This window comes from Cynocephalus volans, chromosome 5 (assembly GCF_027409185.1).
Source record: "Cynocephalus volans isolate mCynVol1 chromosome 5, mCynVol1.pri, whole genome shotgun sequence".
Lineage (NCBI taxonomy): Eukaryota > Metazoa > Chordata > Mammalia > Dermoptera > Cynocephalidae > Cynocephalus > Cynocephalus volans.
Genome location: NC_084464.1, coordinates 46,809,845 through 46,836,485, shown reverse-complemented (window position 1 = coordinate 46,836,485; position 26,641 = coordinate 46,809,845). Strand labels below are relative to the sequence as shown.

At 50.2% G+C, this 26,641-nt stretch overlaps 1 protein-coding gene across 3 annotated transcripts in view; it reads right to left on the bottom strand.

The window, feature by feature from the left end:
- Window positions 1–2,681: 2,681 nt before the first annotated feature.
- The window catches only part of PPARD (peroxisome proliferator activated receptor delta), a 78,460-nt gene continuing 54,500 nt past the window's right edge, over window positions 2,682–26,641 (bottom strand). For 2 of the 3 annotated variants that reach the window (XM_063096400.1, XM_063096399.1), the window contains 6 exons: window positions 17,808–18,038; window positions 8,980–9,134; window positions 8,036–8,174; window positions 6,374–6,576; window positions 5,744–6,194; window positions 2,682–5,006 (listed from right to left, as the gene is read on the bottom strand). In XM_063096400.1, coding sequence (XP_062952470.1) covers window positions 4,759–5,006; window positions 5,744–6,194; window positions 6,374–6,576; window positions 8,036–8,174; window positions 8,980–9,134; window positions 17,808–17,937 — 1,326 coding nt within the window. In that variant the 5' untranslated portion in view covers window positions 17,938–18,038 and the 3' untranslated portion in view covers window positions 2,682–4,758. The remainder of the gene's footprint in view (window positions 5,007–5,743; window positions 6,195–6,373; window positions 6,577–8,035; window positions 8,175–8,979; window positions 9,135–17,807; window positions 18,039–26,641) is intronic. The other variant, XM_063096401.1, reaches the window with a different exon arrangement.

The window sequence follows — 26,641 nt, the reverse complement described above, 5'->3', positions numbered from 1 at the left end:
CCACGGCCCCAAGCAACCCACTGGACCAGGCAACGGGGAGTAGATTTACCCTCACCACAGTACCGCTACCCCTGATGGCCAGCTGGGGCTGGGGGATAGGCAGATTCCCTGTCTCAGCAAGTCTTTCACCTACAGCTGGTCCTGAGAGCAGCGCAGCCAGCAGAGGTTGGGCCCTGTTGGAGTGTGGGTCTTGGGGTTTCCTCCTCTCTTCCCTGGAATGAAGATGCTGAGCAGTCCAGTGGGAACACTGTTCCTGGCTGATGAGCCTCCAAGTTTGGTGACTGGGTTGCCTGAAGGTTCTGAGAACTGGTAATATACTATCATAACTCTCTTTCCCAGGTAAACAGTCTGTCGTCTTACGTTCTTGCAGCCAGGAAGCCTGATTTTCTGATAAGAGTTGTTGTGAGGTTGAAATGAGGTCATGCCTGCCAGTAGCTCAGTGAGAGCTTACAGCAGGGGGAGAACAATGCTCTGGCAGCCAGGAGACCTGATGCGACCTCACACAAGGTACTCCTGGCCCTTGGCCTCAGTTTCTACACAATATATGTGTGAGGAGACGGGGAGGTTAAGGAAGAGGGACCATGACCTCTAAGAGTCCTTCCAACCCTGACCATTTCTAAGACTCCCTGAATTACCATCTTACTTCTCCAAAGCCCATGCTCTCTCCACTAGACTGCACTGTCCCACGTGGGAGATAAGTTGGGAAAATTAAAAAAGACCAAGTAAGAGGAATTCACTTAAAAGTTAAAAGAGACATTTTTAAATTGAATTTTAACAACTTCCTATGTCTATCAGTAGGTTGAAACACTAGATTGGGAAACCAATAGTCCTGGATGTTTTTGTTAATGTATTTTACTTTTGCTGGGTCAAAATTATTTTTAAAAATCTTTATAGGTGCTGCCAACATGCCCTCCATGGAGGCTGTCCCAGTTTACAATCCCACCAACAGTATGAGTGCTTATATCTGCACACCCCTGCCAACACAATGTTATCAAACTTTTTGGTATTTATTAATTTGGCAAGTAAAAAACCAGTAACTCATTGTAGTTTGAGTTTACATTTCTCTTATGATTGAGGTTAAGCATCTTTTCATATGTTTAAGAGGCATTTCTGGGCCGGCCCGTGGCTCACTCGGGAGAGTGCGGTGCTGATAACACCAAGGCCACGGGTTCGGATCCCATATAGGGATGGCCGGTCAGCTCACTGGGTAAGCGTGGTGCTGACAACACCAAGTCAAGGGTTAAGATCCCCTTACCGGTCATCTTTAAAAAAAAAAAAAAAAATCTCCAACATCCGCAGTTCTTCCTTTTCACATTCTTACAAAAGCAGGGGCTGGGATGCAAACTTTTTAAAATTTTTTATTTTTTGGCAGCTGGCCAGTACAGCGATCCAAACCCTTGACCTTGGTGTTACCAACACTGTGCTCTAACCAACTGAGCTAGCTGGCCAGCCTCATTTGTTTTATCTTATAGACTCTAAGTTTCCTGTATACTAGAAAGGTCTATCCATTCCGAGATTAAACATTTTTTTTCATATATTTCTTCTAGTCCTTTTTTTACATTGTATACACATATTAAGTTTATTTCCTATTGATGAACATTTTTGTTATTTTCAAGTTTTTGCTATTGCTGTGATGAACATGTATATGAGTCTTGGTGTAATTTGGTGGGTTTCACACCTGGGTATTGTCTCAGGTTGGCTTCTCCGGGAAACAGATTTGGAGGTTTACTCGCACAACACTTACCAGTGAATGCTCTTTGGAACAACACCTGGGAGGAACTGAAGGAGGCAGAATTAGGCAGGGGGAGAAGTTAAACTGCAATGTGGTTATGAGAAGCCTCAGCTCCGGAGCTATAATGATCCTTCCGGTTGTCCCAAATTGTGGCAAGAAGGCTTGGCCTTCATATTCCTGTGTTGGACACAGGCTGCCCCTGAGGATGAGGTGTGCATGTCCTTGGATGAGGCAGCTCCCTTTGGTAAAGGCAATGCTCTGAGAGGCCCTGAGCTGTGAGCTTAGCAGCTGAAATTCACGGCAGCCATGGAAACTCGTGCCTGGGTCCTGAGAGGTGGAACCCTGGTGGTGCCCCACAGCATCCACACACACATTTCAACAGGAAAATGCAGGGTAGCAGAGTGCATCAACTTTCCTAGACTTTGCCAAATTGTTTTTCAGGTTAATTGTACCAACTTCTACTCCCTTCTGCAGCATGTCAGAAAACTGGGGTGTCAACTGAGGAAAGCTCTGATCTCTTGTGGGGATGGTAAGCTGCCTTTGGTGTCTCGAGTCCCACATACGGTTCAAGGCCAGGGCACACTGCTCCCTACAGGCGCCTTCCAAGTCCCTGTCAGAGGCCCACACCACCCACCCTGCGTGCATGCCACGGCACCAGCCAGCCTTTCCAGAGCGTGTACACCCTTTCTCCCCCTCACACTGCAGGGCAGGGACACATCTCCTCAGTCTTCCACAAGCCCCTGCTCACTGACAGTGGTGAGCAGTGCAGAAGGTGACGGGAAAGACAGCCAGCAACCACAAGCCAGATGTGACCTCCCCAGACAGCATCCCAAAGCCTCCTTTGCCTGCCCATGTCTTCCCCTCTGTGCACTGGATAAAGAGGAAAGGCAGGAGTCCCAACAGCCCCCCCAAAAACACGCAAAGAACTGAATCAGCTTAAAGTCAACTCTTAAATATTTAATTCCCATTTATTTAAAGTTCCATGAGTCTTTTTAAGCTATTTATATTAAAAAACACAGGAAGCTGGGGCTCCTAGCAAAAATATACATTTCAATTTTGGAGATTGTTGAGACACTGAGAAGAGCTGTATCCTCAGCACCAGACCTGGGTGGGGGGTAGGGACAGGGCACGTGGTGGGGAGGGGGTCAGTCAGGCACAGCAGCTCTCCCTTCATAGCCTTGGCCCAAAAGGAAGCACCCTTCAGCCAAATCCCTGGTCAGCCAGGCGGGAGGGGAGAGGGAAGAACCTTGTATATAGAGAGTGACCCCAGGGCATAAAAGGCCACAGCGCTGGCAGGGCAGACACTGGGCTTTTCCTCTCTCTAGGGCATGTCCTCCCAGAGCTGCAGTCAGATGGGAAGGCTCCTTGGGAAGGAGGACCAGAGAGGACCCAGGAAGCCTAGGCTCTAACCCCAGCTCTCCCACCACCTTGCTCTGAGACGCTAGCCAGTCCCTCACCCCAGCAGCATGGGCAGGCCCTCTGCCCTCCTGCTAAGATGTGGCACTTCACACTGCTTCAGCCTCTCTGAGCTGAGTGCACCTCCGCCCGTGAGCAGAAAGCAGCAAGCAGCAGAGGGCAGGGGCCGGGGGTGTGGCACTGCGCCCGGCAAAGTTCCTGGTCACCAGAGGCTGTGCAGGGAGAGTTCCAGGTAACCAGCTGAGTCAAATACAGGGGAAAGGAAGGGCAGCAGAGCTTTTGGGACAAATGGACATCAGGACAGGATCAGTTTATCTCTAGCAGCTCCTGCTGTGAGCAGGTGCTGGGCTGACTCAACAGGACACTCCTGCCCACCCAGAGATGTGGCCCAGCCCTGGAAACAGGGTGCAGCTCTGCCTGTCCACCTGCAGGCCTGTTGCTAAGCACTCACCTGCCTCGGGGAGGGGAGCATGAGGGGCCCAGAACCTGCAGGTAAAGTGATTTCAGTGCTTGCAGTGTGTGCTGGAGTAGCAGCTCCGGGAGTGGGGGGGGGGGCAGGCCTGGAGCCAGTGCCAACATCTCATGGCTAGAGAAAGGAGCAGTCCTGTTTGAGGCTGGGCCCTGGCTCTGGGTGCTGACACCATGTAGGCAGCTGCTACAGGATGCGGGGAGAGTGGGGTGCTGATGGAGGGTTTGTTCCAAGCTCTCCCTGGCCTTCCGAGTCCTGGGGTCAGAATCAATTGTTCCCTCCAACCACCAACCCTACCTCCCTCCCTTGAGACCTGCTTCTCTTCAATGGGGGCATGGCCCACCTCTGAAGGGAACTCCACCTCCCTACAGGCTGGAGGGTGCCCCCAGCCGCCAGCGCCGGGGGCCATCAGTGCCCTTGGCCTGGAAAACTGGTGTGAAGAATAGGATGCTGGGTGTCAGTGGGCTGGGATGTGCTGCTGGAGTGGGGTCAGTGGGGTTGGTTGGGTCAGGGGAGCCAGGCTCAGGGGGCCGTGAGAATCTGGGGGAGGCATCTGGCTCTCAGCCCAGGCCCCTGCCCCACTGTCCTTCACAGCAGGGACCCCCCTGACTCCAGGCTGTTGCTGCAGTCAGTCCAGGCCATGCTCAGCTTCCCTGGGAAGCCAGGCCTGGAGAGCTTAGTGTTTCTTTGCTCTAAGACAGGAGACAGAGGTGAGGCCTCTAAGCCTGCAGGTGTGGGGAAAGAGTGGGCAGAAGCAGTGGTCCTGTTCTTTGCTGCTGGTGAAATAATACAAACTGCCTCACAGAACAAGAAAGAGGGCCGGACATGGGGACATAGAGAGAAAGGGAGGGCAAGGGAGGAAGGAAGAGGGACACCTATAGAGAGAAAGGAAGAAAGAGAACATGAGAAATTAGAAAAGAAAGAGGAGCTGAGGAAGAGAGAAACATCAAAGATAAAGAGCTGGGGGGAGGCAGAAGAGGGATAAAGGGCACACAGGGAGCTGGAGGCCGCATGTCTGAGAGCACGAGGGAGGGAGCTGCTGCCTGGGTGTGTGCTCATGGGCTGGTCAACGGAAGAGTCACGTGGGGGCCCCTCCCAGAATGTCCTCACTGGAGCCTCGGAGGAGGCCTGAGCATGCCCCTCAGTACATGTCCTTGTAGATCTCTTGGAGCAGGGGGTGCAGTGAGGTCTCGGTCTCAGTCTTCTTGATGCGCTGCATCATCTGGGCATGCTCAGTGACCAGCTGCCGCAGGTCGGCCATCTTCTGCAGCAGCTTGGGGAAGAGGTACTGGGCATCGGGGTGGTTGGCCTGCAAGTGGAACTCCAGGGCACGCAGGATGGTGTCCTGGATGGCCTCTACCTGCGGCACGTTCATGAGGCCTGGCCGGTCTGTGAGGACACAGAGCACGCAAGGGGTCTCAGAAGGGCAGAGGAGCGCCCCTATGCCCAACCTGGGGGTGGCCTGGCCTGGGGAACAGCAGAACTCCTTAGTGGTGAGAGAACCAAGCCCTGTCCTGTCAGTAACAGCTTCACTGAGTATTCTAATCCCCCCACCCGTGGTCTTGGCCCACCTCTTTTGTTTTTTTTGCCAATAGTTTCTTTTTACTGATTAGGTTAAGAGACTCAACGCCTGGATTCAAATCCCGTCTCTACCATACACTATTGATGAGACTACGGGCAGGTCACTTGGCCTCTCTGGGCTTCAGTTTCCTCACCTGTAAAATGGGGATAATAAAGTACCTCCCACAATGGGTTGCTGTGAGGACCAAATGAGTTAAATCTATGGAAAAGAACTAGAACAGTGCCTGGCATGAAGTAAACTCTATGCCCCTGTTAGCTAGCATGGTTACTATTGTATTTATCATGCTGAAATTTGAAAAATGCACAAAAAATACAGAAAATTTCTCCACCACCCATAAATAACTCCCATTAACACAATGGCATAGTTCTTTTCATTGCTTTTTTCCATCTCCATCTCCATATGATGCAGCTGATCCTGCACGTACCATTAGTGCCCTGCATGTTTCTCTGCCATCATCACTCAGGCGTGGTGCCTTGAAGTGAGGGCCCAACCCCCAGGAGGCCTGGCTGTGTGGGGACAGCCTAGCTGCCCCACCCTCACTCACCTCCACACAGAATGATGGCTGCAATGAATAGGGCCAGGTCACTGTCATCAAGTTCCAGGGCATTGAACTTGACAGCAAACTCAAACTTGGGCTCGATGATGTCACTGAAGGGCTTGCGGAGGCTGCGCAGGAACTCACGCGTGACAAAGCCACTGCCATTGGCCACCAGAAGCCCGTCTTTGTTGACGATGGAGGCCAACATGGCGAAGATGGCCTCATGCACACCATACTTGAGAAGGGTGACCTGGTCGTTGAGGAAGAGGTTGCTGAAGCTGGGGATGCTCTTGGCGAACTCAGTGAGCTCCCGCACGGTCTCCACCGTGGTGCACTGGCAGCGGTAGAAGACGTGCACGCTGATCTCCTTGTAGGGCGGCAGGCCGTTCACGAGCTGCTTCCATACCAGCCCCTTCTCTGCCTGCCACAATGTCTCGATGTCGTGGATCACAAAGGGCTGAAAACCAGGCCCGGTCAGAGACCAGGCCTCGGGGCACCCCCACCCATGTGCTCCCAATGCCCCCTGCCTGTATCATGAAGTTAGGGGAGAGAGGGGGCCTGACTCTCCCAGGAGTCAGGCAGGCAGCAGCAGGGCCCAGAGCCTGGGACACTGCCAGGCTGAGCAGTGACACTCACCGCTGTGTGGCTGGCTTTGCCGGTGAGGATGCTGCGGGCCTTCTTTTTGGTCATGTTGAAGTTTTTCAGGTAGGCGCTGTAGATGTGCTTGGAGAAGGCCTTCAGATCTGCCACCTGTGGGTTGTGCTGGCTCCCCTCACTTGCTGTCAGCCCTGCCACCAGCTTCCTCTTCTCAGCCTCTGGCATCCGGCCAAAGCGGATGGCTGCACAGGGAGGGGAGACAGTCATTGAGGAGCCCAGGCAGGGTCCAGCCCCTGTAGCCTCCCTGTCCCTCTACAGGTGCACGGGCCCAGGGCCCTCACAAGCTCTAGAGTCTAGTGGTAGTGCTGGGCAGGCCTTCCAGAACATAAGCTCCATGAGGGCAGGGCCTCTATCTGTCTTGCCCACAGTGCTGGTGCACGAGGGTCCTAACTCACTGAGTGACTGGGCTGCTCTGGCTGGGAGGTAGCACCATGTGGCAGTTAGGAAGCCAGTCTTTGGTGACAGGCCTGTGCTTGAGTTCCAGCTCAGCAGCTTACTAGCTGTGGGACTTTGGGCAGGCTACTTCACCTTTCTTTTTTCATTACAAAAATGGGGCTAATACTCCTAAAAACTAACTAGGTTGTTGGAACAATTAAATAAGAGTAGTCACATAGTGAGCACTCAAAAATTGTAGTCATTAGTAACAGAGCAGGATATGAATCTGGCTTCTCCAAGAGAAAGAGCAAGGAGAAGGATTCAGTCAGCCCTGAGATTTCCTAGGAAATCCCCTTGCTCCACTGGAGGAACGCTGGCTGGCAGATATAGACTGAGGGGGAGGGATTAAACCCCAGACTTGCCAGACTCCATCAGTCAGGAAAAGCTGCAGATGGAGGCTGCAGGTCCTGCCACCCTCTAAGATGCAAGACAGTTGGGGCATCATGGGTAAAAGCTGACCAAGCAGCTGACCCACCCATGAAGACATTTAAATAAGAGTCTCTCGGACTAGCTGGTTAGCTCAGTTGGTTAGAGTGTGGTGCTGAAAACACCAAGGTCCAGGGTGAAATCCCTGTACTAGCCAGCCACAAAATAACAACAACAAAAAAGGCTCTACTCTGTCATCTGGGGGTCTGACCCAAAGAGGTAGAGAGGGGGTGGGTGGCTTTGTAATAGCCTACCCTACGCGTCTGAAGACAAGACTCTGCAGGAGGCCTGGAGCATGAGGCAGGGAAGGCTCTGTCTCCCAGGGTGGCTGGCCTCCAAGAAACTCCTGCCTGGCTCCTGGCAGCTGACACATGTGGTCACTTACTGGCTCCTGCCTGCCCTCAATAACCAAGAAAGCCTTGGCAGTAGATTTTCACACCATCTGAGACAGGCTTGAAGTTTTGGGAGTGGTGTTCCCAACACCGTAAGAGCTGGGTCGATTCTAAGTTCCCTCTGAGACAGAGAGGGTGAGCCTCAGGTACAAAGAGGTGGTGACTGCCCCAGGCCTAGGACCCATGGTGGATGCTGGGCTTCCAGAGGAACAGCAGGTCTTAGGCTCCAAGTCCCAGATCAGCAGTCAATAGCTGACAGTTCTGTGGTGCTTCCTGTGTGCAGATACTGCTCTAAGGGTACTCCCTCTCTGGTTGCACTGGGTGCTCCCTGAAACCTGGCTTCAGGCTGCGTGGAGCCAGCAGTCCTTGTGCCCTACCCGGCTCTCACCATTGTGTGACATGCCCAGTGCCAGGCACTTCTGGAAGCGGCAGTACTGGCACTTGTTGCGATTCTTCTTCTGGATCTTGCAGCTCCGTTCACACTTCTCATACTCCAGCTTCATGCGGATTGTCCGGCGAAAGAAGCCCTAAGGGACCAAGAACAGGGGAGGAAAGGCCATCAGGAGGGGAGAGGGTTGAGAGTCCTGCTCATCCCACTGGGTTGCGCCAAAGAACCTAATTATGCATAAAGATGTAAAAATTCTGGAAATTTGGGAGTAACGGGCAGGATTTTTGTTTGGAGGGGAGAGGGAGAAGGAAAAAAACAACTCTTGAACTTACTTCTAAAACTTGAAATAATTAAAATCACATACCATATTTACTTTAAATGCCCAAAGAGTTCTTAAAGCTTCTTTGTTAGTTTGGTAACAAAAGTTGTATTGTGGCGAACTTGATATATTCATAAATGTAACTAGCTTGTATATTTTCCAGGTGGTTGTTTAATAAAACAATTTGTGATATTTTGATGGGTGTGCAGTTAGGAGAAGGAACCCAAAAGCATCACTGGAAAAAGAAATGTAATGTTTCCTTTTTTTTTCTCAAAGAGCCCCCTTCAGGCACTGAGGTTCAAGAAACCATGACCTCAGATAGGAAGACAGCTTAGCCCCAGACCTTCATCCTGTCCTGCCTGCCTTCTTGAGCTGGTCCCCAGGGGGCGTCAGCCACCCACAGAGACTGAGTGAGAGGCTGTGTGTCCAGCAGGGAAGGCCTGACCAGGGAATCCCTTCACCACCGAGGCCTGGAATAGGCCCAAGGGCCTGGCTGCCTCCCAGGTGGGAACTCCCAAGTGGGTACTCTCAAGGCCCAACCCTGCAGCAGGGAAAGCCTTTGTGGTAGGTCAGCTCTTCATGTGACCACAGCCCAGGGCCAGCAGCTGCCCGCCACAGTCCGTACCTTGCAGCCCTCGCATGCATGAACACCATAGTGGAAGCCTGACGCCTTGTCCCCGCAGACTCGGCACTCCATGTTGAGGCTGCCACACGAGGCACCGTCATAGCCCGTCTGCAGCTGGTCCAGCAGCGAGGGAGGCGAGGAGCTCCGGGAGAGGTCTGTGGACACAGACCAAAGGCGGCTTCACACCCCGCCAGGCCTGGGAGGCGGGGGCGAGAAGGACCCCACTGCCCTTGCCTTGGCCACTTGAGGGCCATGTGGCCTTGGGGAGCCAACCTTTCTGAGAACCAGTTTCTTTAGCTAGAACATGGAGTTAATGACAATTTCTCTGGGAGGATGGGCAAAGTCCCCAAAGCATTTCCTCCAGCGCCTGACACACAGAAATGTCCAGTCCTGAACTCACCATGGAGGAGGAGAGGGAGTGAGGAAGGGCTGTGTCTTGGGAGGAGGAGAGCAAGAGGGAGGAAGCAGATAATCTTTGGACAGTCCCTGGGAAGTGAGTCTTGTGGCTCAGAGGTTGTGCGAAATGTGTTTCATGGAAAGTGCCAAGGTGCAGCCCTCCACAGTGCCAGCCCCACCTCCCCTCAGGAAGTTTATTCTTGCATGCACTCCAGGGACGCCGTAAAGGACCTCTCAAGCTCAAATTCTTTCCCACGAAACTGCCGGCTTGAGTAGAAAGAGTGTAGGTACCACTCAAGTTGACTGAGCAACACACCGGATTTCCCCAGGTTTTGTCTATTAAACGTACAGATGTTGGAACCATGGTTTTGGGAGCGTCAGCAAGGAAAACAGTTGGCTGTTACCACGACTTCAGGGTGTACATGCTGTCAGATGACTTAGTGAGAATTGCTGGGAGTCTCTTCTGAATCTCTCCCTTGGACACTCAGCCATGCGCTCTTCCCCGTCCTCAGTTGCCCGATTCCCAGCCAGTGCTGATTTCATGACCCACATCCTGCCTGTCCTGCCTCTGCCATGCCAGCCTTCAAACCTCTGCTCTCTTCTCTGATGACTGAGCAACCTCCTCAATGGCAGGTACCAAATCCACAAACCTGAGAACCAGCCATTTAGAGTGGAGGGCACCTTAGGGTGACCCAAGCCATGGCAGTGAGCCCAGACTAACATTTCTAGGCCTGCAGTACTATGCCTCTACAACACAGGCCAAGTGACCTTGATTTCCCCACGACAGTAAATAAGTCCCCACCTTCCACCAACCAAAGCACATCCCATTCCTCTCAAGCTTTCCTCCCCACTCCCCAAGTACTCCCTGGGGTCCTAGAAAGGCTCCTTTCCCATGCCCACTCCCTCCTGCCCTCAGGAAGGAGAGCACAGGAGGCAAATGATTGAGGCAGAGGTGACCAGGCTGTCTGCTCACCTCCTGGCTGGTGAGGTTTAGGGGTGACACAAGTCCCTGGTTCCTAAAATGGCCTAGCACCTCAGCCCCCAGCTTCAGCCATTTTAAGGGACATAACTGACCCCTTAGATGGGGAGAGTGGGCTCCCTTGATCTCCAGGGCAAGGTGCTGCAGGAGGCTGCAGCCTGGGAGGGGAAAGTTTTGCTCTGGGAAGATGAAGCTGCTTTGGTCTTCTCAATAGCCTTTGTCACACTCTGACATACTCTATGTGTGTTTGTTCATTGTTGGGTGCTGCCTATTAGACATAAGGGCCACAAGGGCAGGAACTCTGTCCACCAGGGCACTGCTGTGGTCCAGCACTGAGAACTGTGTGGGGTGCTGGACACATAGCAGGCACCCAATGGCTGTCTGGGGAGTCAGCAGTCCTCAGCTGCCTGGGTGTCCTGGCTTCAGCACCAACTGGCTGGTGGGGCTGGGCATGACCCGCCACTGATGGAGGCATCACAACAGGGACAATAAAACTGACAGGGCCAGTCACTGGCAGAAAATGAGACAACACGTAACAATCACCCTTTGTGGAGATGTGCGCAGATGGTGTGGCAGGCGGGCACTGGCACTTCCTCCTCTGAGGTGTGCATCTGCGTGCACGTTCACTCTGTGGCACTTTTTTTCTTTTTTTTTTTAAATAATAAAGATGACTGGTAAGGGGATCTTAACCCTTGACTTGGTGTTCTCAGCACCACGTGAGCTAACCGGCCATCCCTATATAGGTATCCGAACCTGTGGCCTTGGTGTTATCAGCACCACACTCTCCCAAGTGAGCCATGGGCCAGCCCCACCCTGTGGCACTTCTGGTAGCCAGTGGTGCTTTTGTGGCTTGCACATCTGCCTCCTCTGCTAGACATGGTACATCTCAACACGTTGCTTTGAGTCTCAGAGCCCACCGCCACTACTGCGTCTTGTCCACAGTGACCAATCACTTCAGATTATTCACTGCTCCTGCTGGTACCTTCCTCATCTCCCTCAGTGTGTGGTCATTTGGTTGGTGATGGTGCAGCATGAGGCAATACCACCCTCTCTGTTCATTCAACACACATTTGATGAGCACCTGCTGTGTGCGGAGCAGGACCAGACCTTGCCCTTAAATAGCAGAGGTAAGAAAGGTAAGAACATGAACACAAGACAGAGGGTGGCAACGCCAGGTGAGGGGCACGGGAGTGGTGCAGGGTCTTAGGAGCCATCCCTGTGCACGGGACTGTTAGGGAGGTGATAGCTCCCCCCGCTGGCTCAAGGTGAGGACTCTGAACGACCTCCAAGTCAGCCTCCAGGTGCACAGAAACAGCAGGCATAGTGGGTAGGGACACGAATCAGGGGCCATGAGGCCCAAGTTCAAATCCCAGCTCCACCACTCCTAGCTAGTGGTCCTGGGGCAAGAGCCCAGTATCCTGGGCTCAAATTCCTGCTCTGGCTCTTTAAGCCTCAGTTTCTTCCTCTGTAAAATGGAGATAACGGTATCTCAGAGAGTCACAGTGAGGAGTAAAGGAGTTAATATAGAGAAAGCACTTAGAACTTGGAAGTGCTGTATAAATATTAGCTATCAGGGTCATGCTTATTTATTAGAAAGCCACAATTCTGCAGTCTCCTAGCTGTGTGCCCCACACAGGCAGGGACCAGCCTCTTCCTTCTTCAGTTCTTCATTCCTCTTCCCAACAGCCTCACAGAAACCCAAGGTGGGGGTTCTCTGCATATGAGGCCAGGAGAGCCCCTGGGACAAGAACTACTCTCTGTCCTCTTGCGTCTCCTGGAAGGAGCCAAGATGCTCAAACCCCACCAGCCACTTGAGGTACCCAGAGCTCTGGACTGTGAGGAGAGAAGCAGAGCGAGTGTCCCAGAGGGGTCCCAGTTGGTAATCAGCTGCTCCTAAGTGTACTGGGAAGAAACTAGCCCAGGGCAGTGAGGGGCCCCGAGGGTCCGGCTGCTGCAGGTGGTAAGCAAGTGTAAGCTGCCTCACAGAGTCAGGGAGGCCTCGGTGAGGATGGAGACAGCAGGGAAATGGGGCAAGTGCACCTGTTGCCTATTTGAGGGAAAAAAGGGACCAGGAATAACTGACACAGGCAGAGAGAGGCAGGGGAGAAGAGGGGAGGGACTGCAGTGGGAGTGCATGCGTCCTATGTGGGAGGTTTTATTGTGGGGTGAGTGTATATTGGGGGAACTGAAGTGGTGGTAGTTTGGTGGTGGACTTTCCAAAGATAAAGGTTCTGTTTCTTCCTGGTTGACCACCTGGCTTAAGGGTTAATCCCCAAATCACCATCACATCCTACTCAAAAGTAATGATGGCAGAATGCTTCCCATTCTAGGGACCAGGTTCTGAAGGTTCCGTCACCCCCACCCCCATGACCTCCCAGTCAGAGGTGGGGGCAACCAAGCATCTCCAAATGGGAGGCTGGGGTTCTGAGAGGCCCTGCCAGCCCAGCACCAGATTTTCTAAGCCCTGCCCTTCCTCCCTCAGCCTCCCATCCATGCTCTCAGAAATGTACTTGCTCACCTGATGGGCCCATCACCTAGGCCCTGAGCCCCACTTCTGAATGTCTTCTTAAGCCACACCCTGCCTGGCCTGCCCAACCTTCCAAACATCTCCCATTCATCAGGCCCATACAAAGCGCCAAGCATATAGTGTTTTTGTACTTATATCATTTCATTATCACTCTGGAAGACCATTTGAAGGAAACTGAGACTCAGTGAGGTTAAGGAATCCACCCAAGGTCAACTGCATCATGCAAGGTGGGACTGCGACTAGAAGCTAAAAGTGACTTCCCTGTAAAGGCTGTGTGTTTGTACCACTAATAACTTCTTTTTATTGCACACCTACTGTGTGCCAGGCATTCTACTTGGCACTTTACACCCATTAATCTCATGTAGACCTGAAAACAACCGTTCAAGTAGGTCTTCTTATCCCTACTTTATAAGTGAGGACACTAAGGCTCAGGTTTAGTAACTTGCTGACAGTAGCTGTGATGGTTTTGTGTCAACTTGGCTAGCCATGGTACCCAGTTTTCGGCCAAACACCAGCTTGGATGTTGCTATAAAGGTATTTTTCAGATGTGATTAACATTTAAATCAATAGACTTTGGTTAAAGCAGATTACGCTCCATGATATGAGTGGGCATCATAAATCAGCTGAAGGCCTGAAGAAAAAGAACGAGCCTCCCCCACCCTGCTGAGAGGACGAGGGAATTCTGTCTGCAGACTGCCTTTGTACTTGAGCTGCAACATCAGCTTCCCTGGTCTCCAGCCTGTTGGCCTGCCCTGCAGAATTTGAACTTGCTGCCCCAACAATCGTGTGAGCCAATTCCTTAAAATCTCTCTCTCTCTCCACACACACCCCTACTGGTTCTGTTTCTCTGGAAAACCCTGACTAATACAGTGTTAGAGTGAGAATTATAACCCAGAACCTTCCAACTCCTAAAGCTGAGTGTCAGCACCACACTCTACTACCATGCATGCAAGGGTACTTCAAAAAGTTCACAGAAATACCCTTGTATATATACATGTTCATTACTACTAATCAATAATGTTCTTATGATAAACAAGACAGTCACTGCTGAGGATGACACTATGTCATTATCCAAATGTTTGAATTCATTGTAAACCCTAGCCCCATCATCCAGAGAGTGAAGTATCAGTTTCACCATCTTTGATTACAAGTTCAGCAAACAGACACTATTGACCTTATTTACATAATTTATGTGTGGTTCAGAGCTCTCCTGCATATCTCGCATCCATCGCTGGAAGTATGCTGTTGTCATATTTGTAAGGCAGCCAGGAGGGCCCAGCCCAGTCTATTTACTTTGATGGAAAAGCCCACAGGCAAACAGGCACCCTCTAGCTTCTGAAGTCAGGGCAAACTCTGCAGGAATCTGGGGCTGGGTTGCCAAGCAGCCTTCTTACTTCTATTGTCCTGTTTGCCTGGACTGTGGGCTCCTCGGGGCAGGCATCAGTCTTGCTGACCACTGAATGGACTGTCCCTGTACAGTGCCTGGCCCAGCCTGGATACCCACTAAGTACTGGGTGAGTGACAGGAAGCACCAAGGCCAGGAGGAAGGACACTTTATCCTCCTCTTTCTCAGGTGTGATTTGGTTGGATGTCATTGAAGCAGGAGGGGATGAGGATGGGAATGGGGTGTGAGCACTGGATCCAGCTGCCCCCGCCCCTACCCAGTGGGGCGACCCTGAGCAAGTGAGTTTCTTATAACCTCAGTTTCCTCGTTGCTGAGTGCTAATGGTGAGGCCTGCCCTGCCTGTCTCATGGCAAGAGGGGGGACTGTGTGTGAGGAGCAGGTGCCTAGCAGGTGTCCCCCTCAGTACAGAGATGCACAGAGAGTCAGTGCAGAACCTCTGGAGGGTCACAGGGGAAGCAAACTGCGCAGTTTCCTGCTGTTTCAGGGCTCAAGGCTATGAGGGGACTCTGAAGGCCAAAGTCATAGACTCATGGGGGCGGGGCAGGGAACCAGTAGGTGCTGAGACCTATGATGTGTCAGATACTACCATTTACTCTCACCTGGCCAGCCCTCAAACTGAGCAGAACGAGCCTCTAAAGGGGAAGCCACTGAGACTCGTAGAGGTGAAGGTACCAGCAAGGGCAGACTAGGCTTCCTGCCCTGGGTTGTGTGATCTCAAAGCCTTTCTGATCCCAACACCAGATGAGGCTCTGTCTCCAGGGCCCCTCATCTGCCAGCCCCCACCCCCTTTACTTAATTCATTTCTTTTAACCTTTTAAAGAAAAGCAGTGCAATTGCTTTCTATTTTATTTTATTTGGCTGCTGGCTGGTACAGGAATCAAACCCTGGACCTTGGTGTTATCAGCACCACACTCTAACCAACTGAGCTAACTGGTCAGCCCACAATTGCTTTTCAAATTTAGAAAGTAGTGCAAGCTTGCACATAAGGGTGCTCAGCACCTATGACAGACCATTCCCATCCAGGAGCCTGTCCCTCAGAGTTAGCCCCTCTAGTCCTTTGGCATATACTCTTCTACTGCCTTCTGTGATACATGAGGATTTTTAAATAGTGGGATCCCCAATTTGTCAGGAACTTATTTAGTATATACAGACCAACCTCATCTTCTTTAATGACTATGGCTCTACCACAGTTTACATAACCAATTCCCCACAGATGGGAGCTTTCCTATTTTTTGCTCTGATGAGCAATGCTGCAGTAAATACTGGTGTGGAAATGTCTGTGCATGCTGAGCAAGCAGCTACAGACGACACATTCCTAGAAGTGGAGCTTCAGTGTACAAAGCGTTGGCCTGCACTGCCACACTGCCCTTCCACATTTGGGGCTGGAGGGCCATTTCCTCACCCCCTGGCCAACACTGACCACATGCTCCTCTCTGCCAATCTGACAGGCTAAATGGCATTCCAACATAAGAGGCCCTCTTTGATTGCTGGTTAGACAGAAAAACGTTTCATGTTTTCTGGCCATTTGCATTTGCCCCACTGTAAATTGCCCTGCCTGTTTCAGTTTTTCTGTTAGGTGGTCCTGTAGAATTTGTGGGCACTTTTTATATACTGTGGCTTTAACATACAGTGATTATGTTGAACAGCTTCCTCCTGTTTCAATTACTGAACAAGGAAGTCCTTCTATCTCCACCTCTTCCACTTATTGATAAACACAACCTATTAAACACAACCTCACAGACAGCACTGTGTGTGGCTAGACAAACTCCTGCCCCAGACATGTCTCCCGTACCCTCCATCCCATCAATAAGGCTGCCTGGGGTGTCATCGCCATGCCCGCCTCGCCCTGCCTCTGCTCCCAGGAATCTCTCCTGGGCCTACATGTGAACAGCAATATTCCTGGGAATGTTGCATTAGTCCCAACAAGAGATGTAGGCCTCTTGTTACCCGCAGAGTAACATCCAGGACAGGGTGTTACGCTCCAGGTAACTTCTGTCTGCCTCAACCCAGATGAGGTTAGCCAGGGCAGGTGGCGAGGTCACAGACCTTGTGGCCTCCTCTTCCCCTCTCACTCTTCCTTGGTATCCGTGTGACATCCCTCGCTCATTCTTAGCCCCCATGTCTTCCCTCTGCTTTCTAACCCTCCTTGCTTTTCTCATGTTCAAAACAGCATATAATCTTAGTGCTGAGCAAATTTTCATCCCTGGTATCCACTCCTCTCTTCTGAGAAAGGCTGTGCCTCCAAAGCCATCCCAGCCACCAGCCAACAAACAGGGAGCAGGTTACTCTGGGGATAAGTGACACCTTCTCTTTGACTTCAAAATCACACCAAGCCTACTTTGCTCACTCCCAGGTGTCTGGGTGGCATCAGAAGGACTGGATTGATGGCTTTCCCCTCACACCACGCCACCCTGTCCCCTGAGGAGGAAGAACCTTGCTTTGCAGGTTCAAGGTGGGGTTGCTCAAGGATTCATTCAGGCCCCTCTTAGCTGAAGGCCCAGGCAGGAGCCCGCCATCCTCCACAGCCTCTGCCCTGCCTTAACTCAGACACCATCTGCTTTATTCTGTCCCATGCAGACACAGAGGTCTAGAGACCACCCCGGTGGGCAGGCCTGCACCTCTGCCCTGAATCACCACCTGTGGCCAGGATCTCCTTCAGCTGAAACCAGCAGCAAGATGAGGATGTCTCCTCTGACAGTATATCCTCTCATGACTCTGAGTTCCTTCTGAGGGAAGGGAGCAAGGATCAGCTGGAGGTACTGGCTCTGAGGCACTCAGGTGAGGACAAAGGGAGAAGGAGAGAGGCTGGGGGTAGGAGCAGACGGGGAAGGGGCAGCATCAGCTGCAGGGAAAGCCAGGGGCTGAGTGGTGGATTCTGGGTGCCCTAAAGGTGGACATAACATGACGATGAAGGCAATGACAGACCAGAAGAAAATGTCTATAGTGCTGCTAACGGTGGATAAAGTAAATGAGAACACCAAGTCAGACAAGAGAAGCTAAAAACCATTTGGCTGCACAAAAGTAACATTAATTATAGTCATTCATTCTAACTGCTTAGCATTTATGTCCAATTACAATGCAGCTCAATGATGACATATATATCTAGCACCAGATCAATTGAGTTGTATGCTTCAACGGATCATAACAATCACAGGTACAGTTGATCTTTCTAGTGTGCTGTCAATGCAGATTGGTCCTGGATACCTTGCAGTAGCAGTGGTGGTAATAATAACAATGATGATGACATGTGTTACAAATGTCCACTTATTTAATTCTCACAAAAGTCCATGTCCACATCACTTCCATCACCGTCTGTTTTACAGAAAGAAGTGGTGTGCCCTACTCAAGGTCCTGCAGCTGGTGAGCGGAGAAGCAGGGGTGTGCACCCAGGCCGTCTGGCTCCAGTCCTAACCATTCTGCTCCTCTGCACCCCATATGACACTGTTCAGAGAGGGCCAGGATACCCGCTCCCCCCGGCTCTGCTTAATCTGCCCTGTGTCCCCTGCCAGCCCCCTCCTCACCTGTGTAGCTGCTAGAAGGAAGTGCAGGCTCTGGTCCCCCATTGAGCTCTGGGGCTCCTTCTGCCTCTGCCACTTCCTCTTTCTCCTCCTCTTCCCGGACCTCAGGGGTCTCCTCCTGTGGCTGCTCCATGGCTGATCTCCCCTCGGTACCACGCCTGCAGGCCCGGTCATAGCTCTGGCATCATCTGGGTCTGAACGCAGATGGACCTCTACAGGGCAGTTCCTGTCAGCCTGGGCAGAGCAAAAGATAGGAGGAAGTTGAGGGAGAGTGGTTGGCGGGAGTGGGGCATGCTGGAGGGCCGCCATCACAGAGGGAGCTCTGCTCCTGCTCCCTCTTCATTCCTTGTGGTGCCATCCCATGGTCTCCACTCCTTGCATCGCAAGTCACTTGCCCTCCCACCCCTGCCCACACGGCTTTTACAGCAGGTTTGTGGGGTTCAGAGCAGTCACCATTAACCAGACAGGGTGACACACCACTGTGCCACCTTTCCCTGTCTCATGTGCTGCATCCTGCTCTTTGAGTCTCCCTGAGTCTCTAAGAGCCATGTCACAATGACTTGAGGGACTTTTTCCCAACTCTCCATACCCCAGGAGATCATGATACGCATCACATCTCCCAACCTCCCCCACCCTGTCCTTGCCAGCACTCAAGTGGGTCCCACCCTTCTTGTGTTTGGGGGTGGAAAAAACTGTTCAGCTCATGATGACAGCAGATTCACAGCTAGACTCTCAATGGCAGAGCCATCAGGCAAGGAGGGATGTGTTGTGTCCTCTTGGATCTTAGAAAGATGGGACCTTTCCAATGTAGGTTACTATGTGGTGATCCCAAATCACCTAGGTGGAGGCAGTTCCAACCCTCAGCAAAAAAAAATATTTTCCAGAAATGCCACAGTTGGAGGTGCTGTGGGAGAGAGAGTCCTCCCAGTGGGGAAGAGTTGGGGGATACCTGCAGCAGTGCAGGCTTGTGGAAGGATTAGGAGAAGAAAGATCTGCTTTAGGGAGACGTAAGCGTCTGTGGGACTCCTTCTCTTGGATACCCCACAGGCAGCTCAAACTCAACCTATCCAAACAGAACCTACCATCTTCCTCCAAGCCCACCCTTCCTCTAGTAATCCCTCCTTTAGTGACCTACACACCCACCTCCCCATTTATTGAAGCCAGAGCCTGGGAGAGATCTGAGCCTCCTCCCTTTTTCTCACCCTGCTCTAGGCCTGCCAACTTGGCTGTACACTGGCACCACTGGGGAGTTTTAAAAATATGATGTTTGGACCCATCCCCAGAGGTTCTCATCTGATTGGTTTGGGAAACAGTTTAGGCATTGGGATTTTTATTTTTTAATTCCCCTGGTGATTGTAATGTGCAGCCAAGCTGGAGAACCATGCTCCACAGCAAAGCAGCTTCCAACTGGTAGCAGAACGTTCCCTCTGAACACATCTTAACTCTACCCATTCCTCTCCATCAGGACTTCTCCTAAAGGAAGTTTGGAAATTTAGCCCTAGAGTCTAAGAGGTAGAGAGCTGAGGAGTTGGGAACACGTAGATTTGGGAGGCATTTTTGTTGATGTAACAGCCACAGGAAGGGATGCAGTTCACCAAAGGAGAGTACAACATGTCAAGGGAGGGAAAGGAAGTGGCACTGGAGCAGATGACAGGTCAGTGGTCAGAGCAGGAGAGGCCAAGGACAGCCAGGCATCTCAGAACCAAGGGAAAGGCTGGTTCAAGGGGGAGAGATCAAGCTTCTCAAATGCTGCAGAGGTTCAGGGTGATAAACTGACACATAGTTGCTGGATTTGGTGACTATGAGGTCATCAATGACCCTGTGAGACAAGTTTTAGTCAAGTGGTTGAAAGGAAAACCTGGGCTCTGAAGAATAAGCGGTAGAAAGGAAGCTGGGACAGTGCATGGAGACTAATTTGGGTGCAAACATGTCTGGGAAATGTGCAAGAGGATGCTACCTTGAGAAAGTAGCAAAGCCAGGAAGAGGCTTTCTGGAATAGTGGACATTCGAGTAAGCTGTGAATAGAGGAGAGGTCAGCAGAGAAAGACAACCTAAAGATGCAGGCTGTAGCAGGATGACTGAAGGAAGGGAAATAATTCAAGAATACAGGATGAAAAAAATGCAAATAGTATCACAGCACAGCAGTGTGTGGGGCGGGGTGGGGTAAAGTGTGTACGGAATGGCCTTACTCCTTAAAGTAGGAGGGAATAGTCATCCACTGAGAGTAAAATGTGGGACTTGAAAAAAGCAAAGAAGCTGTGTGCAGGCACTTTGGCAAACAAGATAGGGAATTAGCTGGAGAAGAATAAAAAGAATTATGGTAAAGCTATAAAAATTAAAAGAGTGTAGTACTGACACATGAATAGAGAATCAATGAGAGAATACAGAGTCCATAAATAGATGCAAACACACATGCAACTTTCATATGTTATAAAGGCAGCACTTCAAATCAAAGGGAAAAGATGAATTTTTCAATAAATGGCACTGGGACAACTGAGTAGCCATCTGGAAAAATTAAGCTGGATTCCTGACTCACATCTTATACCAAGACAAGGTCCAAATGAATCAAAGATTTTTTTTTTTAAAGAAAGATGACCGGTAAGGGGATCTTAACCCTTAACTAGGTATTGTCAGCACCACACTCTCCCAAGTGAGCCACAGGCCAGCCCACAAGACAAAGATTTTTAAAGTTAAAACAAAAATACAATAAACTGCAAGAAACCATGTGATGATATATATAAAAATAGTCTTGAGTTGGGGAAGAACTAAGCATGACACTAAACCCATAAAATTTTATGGGTTAAAAGATTATGGAGGATCCCCTTAATGACCAGCTGCCAAAAAAAAAAAAAAAAATTATGGAAAAAAGATGAATAGTTTGATTACATAAAAATTTAAACTTTCTACATGGTAGGGCTGGCCCATGGCTCACTCGGGAGAGTGTGGTGCTGAGAACACCAAGGCCACGGGTTCGGATCCCATATAGGGATGGCCGGTTAGCTCACTTGGGAGAGCGTGGTGCTGACAACACCAAGTCAAGGGTTAAGATCCCCTTACCAGTCATCTTTTAAAAAACAAACAAACAAACAAACAAAAAACCATAAGAAAAAAAAAGACATTAAACTGAGAAAAATATTTGCAACTCTCATAAAACTTCCCTAAAATAGTTCAGAAAAATTAATAAGTAAAAGACTAGCAACCCAATAGAAAAATGGACCCCTCATTTGAAAAGACGGTTCACAGAAAGAGTATACATTTGGTTCTTAAACATATGAAAAGATGTTCAACATCACTCATAAAAAGAGAAATGCAAATTAAAACAACACCGAAGTACCTTTTTTACAGATTAAAACAGATGCTAACACATTTTTGCTGAGCATGTGGGTATGTGGGTAAACATTTTCTCACACATACCTGATAGAAAGGTAAACTGTACAACCTCTGTAGAGCATAATTTGGCCAATCTATCCAAATTACAAGTACACACACATTTTGACTCAGAAATACCACTTCTAAGTTGTATCCTACAGCTATACATCCACATAAGCAAACTGATAAAGTATTAGTACAAAGTTATCATTACAGTATTACTTGACTAGTAAGAGGCAGGGAACAAGCTAAATGTCCATTAATAGGGGACTTATTAAATAAATTATGATATGGAAACATGGAATTCTATGTAGCCACAGACAGGAATAAAGTTAGTGGACTGACATGGAAGTACCTCTAAGATATTAAGTGAAGAGAACAATTTACAGAATGAAGGGAAGAACTAAAAAGATACACTGAAGCTGTATTTGCTTATAGATGTGTAAGACAGCTCTGGAAGGCTACACAAGAAACTAGGGACACTGGTTGCCTCTGGGGAGGGGACTGGGTGCTAAGTGTCTGCGTCACTATACGAGAGAAACTTTTTCACTGGTAGCTTTTGTACCTTTTAAATTTTGAACTACAGGAATGTTACCTCTTCTAAAAATAATTTAAGTTGAAATATAAAATAAAATGGCAAAACTTCCAAACAATAATGTGGAAGATGAGGGGGAATGACCAGCATGCAATTGCTCAAGTCCTTTTATTTTTCAGAAGATGGCTAGAGATGCTGATTAACTTTAGACAATAGTTCAGTCAAATATACATGGAAAAAATTCAAAGATAATCACTAAGGTACCATAAATAGAATGTGTGATTTCCAAATTATTACTCTAGAGTGGGATAACTTAGGAGAGGTCATGTAAAAACTCTAGCTTTCTGACTGAGAAAGTCTCACAAACAAGGAGGAGACTGTGGAAACATAACTATATGCAGCATGGGATCCTGGATTGGATCCTGAAACAGAAAGACAGTAGTGGAAAAACTGGTGGGTTCCGAACATCCATTTAGTCTAGTTAATAGTACTGTACCAGTGTTCATTTATGGAAGATGTTAATATTAGGGGAAGCCGGGTAAAGAGTATACAGGAACTCTGTATGATCTCTGCAAATTTTCTGTAACAGTAAACTTTTTTCAAATTAGAGTTAAAAAAAAAAAAAAAAAAAAACCTTAAAAAAATCTGGCTTTCTGGCTTCTCTTGAAAATTGGGCAGACCTTGCCACTAGGCACCTGCATGCCCCTGGCACCCAATCCCAGAGCCAAGCAGTGGCTGCCACTTGCTGGCCACCACTCATTGGCCGCCAATCGCTGGCCACTGGCACTGTCTCCATTATTGGCTGTCTCTCCACCAGGCCACTTCACCTATTTACACTGCATTGCAGGGATTTGGGTTTGGTTAGCATAAACCAGTTCCTCAAGGATTAATCCCTGATCACTCATCCCTAAGTGTTAAACTTGGGAATCACCAGACCCAGAGTATGGGAAATGTGCAGAGGTGCCATCCCACTGTGTGGTTCTCTCTACAAGAAGGAGCAGGGCAGTCACTTCCACTTGTCCCTCCAGTTCCTCTCCCCTTCTTTCTTACTGAATCCCAGTCTTTTTTGGATCAGCAATGTGCCTAGCTAAAAAATTTCCCAGCTCTCTTGCAGCTACGGTGTTCATGTGACACAATTCTGACCAAAAATATGCAATCAGAAATCTCTTGGGAGAGGCTTCTGAAAATGCTATTTTTTCCTTATAGAAAGAGACAAACTTTTTTTTTTTTTTTTTTTAAAGATGACCGGTAAGGGGATCTTAACCCTTGACTTGGTGTTGTCAGCACCACGCTCTCCCAAGTGAGCTAACCAGCCATCCCTATATGGAATCCAAACCCGTGGCCTTGGTGTTATCAGCACCATACTCTCCCAAGTGAGCCACAGGCCAGCCCTGAAAGAGACAAACTTCTGCCCTTCCTCTTTTCCTGCCTGGAATGGGAAACTGTGCCTGGAGGTGCAGCAGCTGCATGAGAGGACAGGTTAAGAGTTCGAAGAAGCCTGGCCACTGTGGCATCCTGGCACAGGTGAACTAGCCCTGGAATGCCACCTCCAGACTACTTGTGAAGTGAAAAACTTCAACTCCTGTTTTACAAGGCACTGTTTGCCGGATTTCTGTTGCAAGCAACTGAACACAATCCTAACTGAAATAGGATACAAAGACACTTACTTAAAGAGGAGAGTGGGGTTGTAGGGTGGGAGCTGGCAACAATGCTGGAGAAAGGATCTTGGCGGTCACCAAGAGCAGTTTGTGACTGTTGTAGAATTAGTAAGCTCTAAAAAACTGAGCTGTTACCCAAACAACAAGCTCCAAAGACACTGGTTCTTCATGCTCCACTGGATTGAAAAGCCTGGAGGTAGAGGAGGCGGGGGCAGGGAGGGTGAGAGATCTTCATCCAGGCCTACGGCTGAAGGGACCACAGGAGGCTTCTGAAGAGCATCAAGAGAATGGGCAGCACAAGTGCTGAACCCAAGAACCACAACACAGCGTGGCACTGACCACAGGGTGAGTGGATGAGGCCGACAAGATCCATGTAGCTTGGGTGTCAGTGGACACAAGGAGAAATGCACACCAGGCTGTGGTGATGAGAGCCAGGAAGACAGGGACATGAGGATTTGTGGAACCCCCCTTAGCAGGTAGTAACAGAGGAGGAAAAACTACACCACCGCCTTGTATATATAACTGGTAAAATATCTTCTCACACATTCGCTCACATTCTCTGATCAAGTCCACTGTAAGGACTGAATGCTGGAGGGAGGGGTCGGAGCTGACTGAGCTCCCACTAAGCCTCAGGCACCTGCTGGGGCATAGCAAACAGGCTCTCCCTCAAACCTCATAGCCCTGATAAGGCAAGCCCTATTGGCTCCTCTTGGCAGATGAGGATGAGGAAAGTGACAAGCCCAAGCCCGAGGATGCTGACAGCGGGGCTCTCAGAGACTATGCCAGAGGATTGAGCAGAAGACAGCAGAGCTTCAGACACAATGGGGCTTGAGTCCAGCCAGGCCTCTGGCTAAAGATCTGGATTTGGGACCAGGGTCCTTGATTCCCACATGACATTTCTCCCCAGCCTGGAGTTGTCACTTCTAGGTGTGACCTCTTAAGGACACCAGCTGAAGAGGGAGGGAGCTGTAGTCTGGTTGTTCTGAAACCCAAACACATCTCTTGGGCTGTTTCATATTTCAAGTTAACTGCTGTGCTGCAGCCCATCTCTGTATTTTGCCAGAAGCTATCTGTTTTTACATGGCCCTGATGGTTCTAGCTACGGCTGAGGTTTGCTATCTACCTAACAGCCAAGGCTGCTCCCCACCCCACCACTGTTCTCAGCTTGTGCAGTCAGGATCAACCTTGGCCCCCTAGGCCTCCCCCACACCCCTGGGCCCAGGCCCACAGCCTAGATTTTCAGAGGTAGCTGCCACCCCACCCATCACTATCCCTGAACTGAACCCTATTCTCCTCTTCCTTTCTTCAGCCCTGGAACTAAAAATAGGACAGCGTGGCACTAGGTTTAACTTGCATGCAGGTGAGAAACCCTGGTTTAGGGGGTGGCTGTCTCTACCCTCCATCCCCCAGCACTGTGCCAGAGCCAGCAACCTTCTGATCATGTCACAGCTTTGCCCCACTTGAGAGACTGGAGCCTCAGACCTTCAGAAAAGACAAGGGCCCTGAAGCCAGAATGAGGGGGACAAGAAAGCAGGAGAGTAGACCCTCAGCCAAAAAGTGGAATCTAGCAAAAGAATTTCTTGCAGAACAAATCTCTGGATTGCTCTGCTTCCAGCATGCACACATGCATATGTATGCGCGCACGCGCACGCACACACACACACACACACACACACACACACTCTCTCTCTCTCTCTCTCTCTCTCTCTCTCTTGCCTGCAGTAAACACGCAGCACCAGTGCTCCCATTCACACACACACACACTCTCTCTCTCTCTCTCACACTCTCTCTCTCTCTCTCTCTCTCTCGCCTGCAGTAAACACGCAGCACCAGTGCTCCCATTCCAATACCTACTCTCTTGCCCCAAGAAGAAACTCAGCCCTTTGCAGAGCTTAGGTGCGGGGAGGGGCACCACTCCATGCATTTCCCACTGGGCAGGTGAATTTCAATGGCAGAGGTAGTTAGGAGCTTAATCCAAATGACCCAGAGCTTTAGACAGGCCTGATTTGTAGCCAAAGCGACCAAGCTACCTGGGACCCTAATCCTTCCCACCAAGTCCAGTGTCCCCGCACCTCTCTCTACTGGGAACAAGGAGGGGCTCCCTTTTAGGGCAGCCCTCTGCCCTCCAGGGCCAGCTGGACAACCCCCAAGTGCCCTGTGTCCCCATGGTGACTCAGGAGCTTCCCTGATGTCCACTGGCAGGCCGTATGCTCTGCCTGACCAGGGCTTGAGTGGGGGCTGTCAGTGAGCCAGGGGCTGCCGCAGCCCCTCCATGGACTCCATCTGCCACGTGATGCCACCTGATGGGCCTTCTTGCTGGCCTAAACTGGCTCACACCTCCATCACAACGGTCCCAGCTTCCATTCTCTTAGGGCTTACTATGCACCAGGCTCTGTGTATGCTGACACATCTAATCCTCACAACAACCTTAAGAGTCAGGTACTATTATCACTCTCATTTAATTGACGAGGAAAATGCAGCACAGTTACTTGAGTAACTAGCTCAAGGTCACACAGTAACTGGAGGACCAGGATTTGAATCGAGGCAGGTTGGCTCAAGTCCTAGCCACCATGTTGTGTGCCTTATGTATGGTTGTGGGTAAGACTGGACCAGAGTAGGCATATCCCTGCCCAGATGGTGCCCTGGAGGTCTGGAAGCTGTTTTTAGCCTCAGTCTGGAGCTATCACCCCTCAATCCTCTGTCAGGCTGCCAGTTCCCAGCTGTTTCTGTCAAGAACACCCTGGTCAAAGTTCTTCTGGATACTCCTGCCAGGAAATGACCCCTGTGTGCTGAAGACAACTACAGGCCCCAGTGCCCGCCTCCCTCTCTAGCCCCGTCCTCGTGCTGAAGACAACTACAGGCCCCAGTGCCCGCCTCCCTCTCTAGTCCCGTCCTCCTGCTCTGCCCAACATTTGCCCCGTGTTCCAACATCACTCCTTGAATAAGGAGGCTCGCACTAGCCTCAGTCTGGAATGCCAACCCCTCTCCTAGCTAAGGCCTACTATCCTTCGAGACCTACCTGTACCTCCTCTTTCAGGAAGTTCTCCTGGACTAGCCCCATTCTCTTCCTTCTTAGCGCAACCCTGACCCAGACCTTCCAGATCTGTAATTACTGCACCAAACTGCAATGCCTGTTAACTGCTCTGGCCTTACTACACTATCATGTTCCCAGAGAATGCCTCCATCTTGCTAAGGGAGGTCCCCAGCACCTGGCACAGTGTCTGGTATTTAGTGGGTATTTAACACACACTTGTTGAATGAATAAATATACTAAA